Source organism: Arachis ipaensis, chromosome B06, assembly GCF_000816755.2.
Source record: "Arachis ipaensis cultivar K30076 chromosome B06, Araip1.1, whole genome shotgun sequence".
Classification (NCBI taxonomy): Eukaryota; Viridiplantae; Streptophyta; class Magnoliopsida; order Fabales; family Fabaceae; genus Arachis; species Arachis ipaensis.
The window spans coordinates 4,437,259-4,439,289 of NC_029790.2; the positions used below are offsets into that span (position 1 = coordinate 4,437,259).

At 28.7% G+C, this 2,031-nt stretch overlaps 1 protein-coding gene across 1 annotated transcript in view; it reads left to right on the forward strand.

Moving 5' to 3' along the window:
- LOC110263104 (phosphopantetheine adenylyltransferase 2-like) overlaps positions 1–941 on the forward strand; it is a 1,261-nt gene extending 320 nt beyond the window's left edge. Inside the window, exon 2 of the mRNA XM_021103765.1 lies at positions 673–941. Coding sequence (XP_020959424.1) covers positions 673–840 — 168 coding nt within the window. The 3' untranslated portion in view covers positions 841–941. The remainder of the gene's footprint in view (positions 1–672) is intronic.

A 2,031-nucleotide genomic window follows, 5' to 3' on the forward strand; every position in this document is an offset into this window, starting at 1 on the left:
TTTGCTTTTGCTTTTATATTTGTAATTTCCTTATATGATCCTTCTCCACTTTGCACTTTGCTGAACTGATACAACCTATTGAGGAAAGGATATATACAATGTTGAAACCTTGTATAGATACAACAGCAATGATAGTTTTCCTTATGCTCTTACATATAATTTATCAAAAATAATCTCTATTATTAGCCAAGAGAAGTTTAGCCTCTTCATGATGGGTGAACTTATTTTATTAAATTTGTTGACCTGTGCATGTCTATTTTTAAGTGGTCTGTCTTTGTATTGTTAGTTTATAAGGTAGCGTTTGTTTTGAGGTATTGAGACAGAGACTGAGACTCAGTATTGTGTTTGTTGGTTCAGATACTGGTACTAAAATTTCTGTCTCTGTCTCCAAAATTTCAGTACCTCCAAAAAGTAGGGACACAGGGGACTGAAATTACCTAAAATACTTTCATTTCAATTAATTAATTCTAATTTTATCCTTTGTGCAAATTAAATTAGAGTTTCAGTCTTTTCGTCTCTGTCTCTCCACCAAACGCTACCTAAGGGTGGAAGGGCAAGAAAATGGTGTCCTAATCTGCATCCATCCATCAATTGCATAGCACTTACAATTTATTTGAAAGAAAAAAATCTTATATAAATTTCTATTTGGAATTGGTTTACAAAAACATGCAGTCTATCAAGCCAGAACTAGAAGTGCAAGCTGTACCAATCACAGATCCTTATGGGCCTTCTATTGTGGATGTGGATTTGGAGGCTGTGGTTGTAAGGTTTGTAATCTGCAAGCTTGTGTTGTGCCATTTTTATTTGTTGTTTCCTGATCTTGTTGATCATGATCATTAGAGTGTTGCTCTGATAGAGAACTGAGCAGGTTCATTACTATCACAAATTTTGTGAATTCTTTTCAGTTTCTAATAATTTCATTACTTCATTGGTTAGCATCCAAATTTCTACTAAAAGATCAGTGCTTTTTTGTTTTCATGGTATACCCTTATGGTTATTGTTGCATTAAGATTATTCCTTAGTGGTTAACCATAATTATAATGAATTAATAAACCAACAATTACAATAAACCAGCTACAATATATGTAATCCACTCCCATATAGAATAAAAATAATGAAAAAATGAAAAACCATGACCTTAAAACAATATAATGCATCATAATTCTGAAATCAAATAATAGATGCAAATGTTCTTAGAGTAAAATTGAATGCTGTACTGTTTAATGATATATGTTATACCATTCATTATGTTTATATTAAAGTATGATTAAGTATGATCAATACTGCAAAAGTATGATTAAGTGATCGAAAATTCGACATGGTATTTAAGTATTTTTTCTTTAATTATACCAAGAAATTGATTGTATCATTTTGCCTTTCATTATCATGGGAGACCTATGATGAAGATCTATCTTAATTATCGGAAATGTTTGGTAACCAAAGAAATTCAGCCAAAAAACAGACATAACTTGCCTTATTTAGCATTTATTAATTGTTGCGATAACTAATTAATGCTAAATAAAGCAAGTTTTGGTTGTTTTTTTTGTCTACCTAGTTTTGTGTTCTTTTGGCTGAATTTTACATAATGGAAAATTTTATTTATTAATACGTAGAACTAATTAGGTATATATATTTTTTTATGATCAATTTTGCTGTATTTTTTTTAAAAGAAAAAATCAATTAAGTGAGTAAATGCAAATTAAGATTTTAAAGAGCAACACTTTGCTTATTCATTTCTAGAACAAATTGGTGGAAGTTAATCTTTTATAAAATAGATAGAAAAATAAGTTAAGAAAATTGTGCATAAAAATATTAGTGAGCAAACTAATTGAGTTATACATGAAGACATTATGGATGAAAAAGAACTCAATAAGTATTAGGGTAGTAAAATATTTTTCTGAAGTACTTTTTTTTAGATTTGCTGTTTAATTATTTTCTATATTCTATATTCTCATCTATCATGAAAATAACTTTGTTTAATGCACATATTGATTAGATATATATTAAATATTAAGTTGAGATAAGAGATAA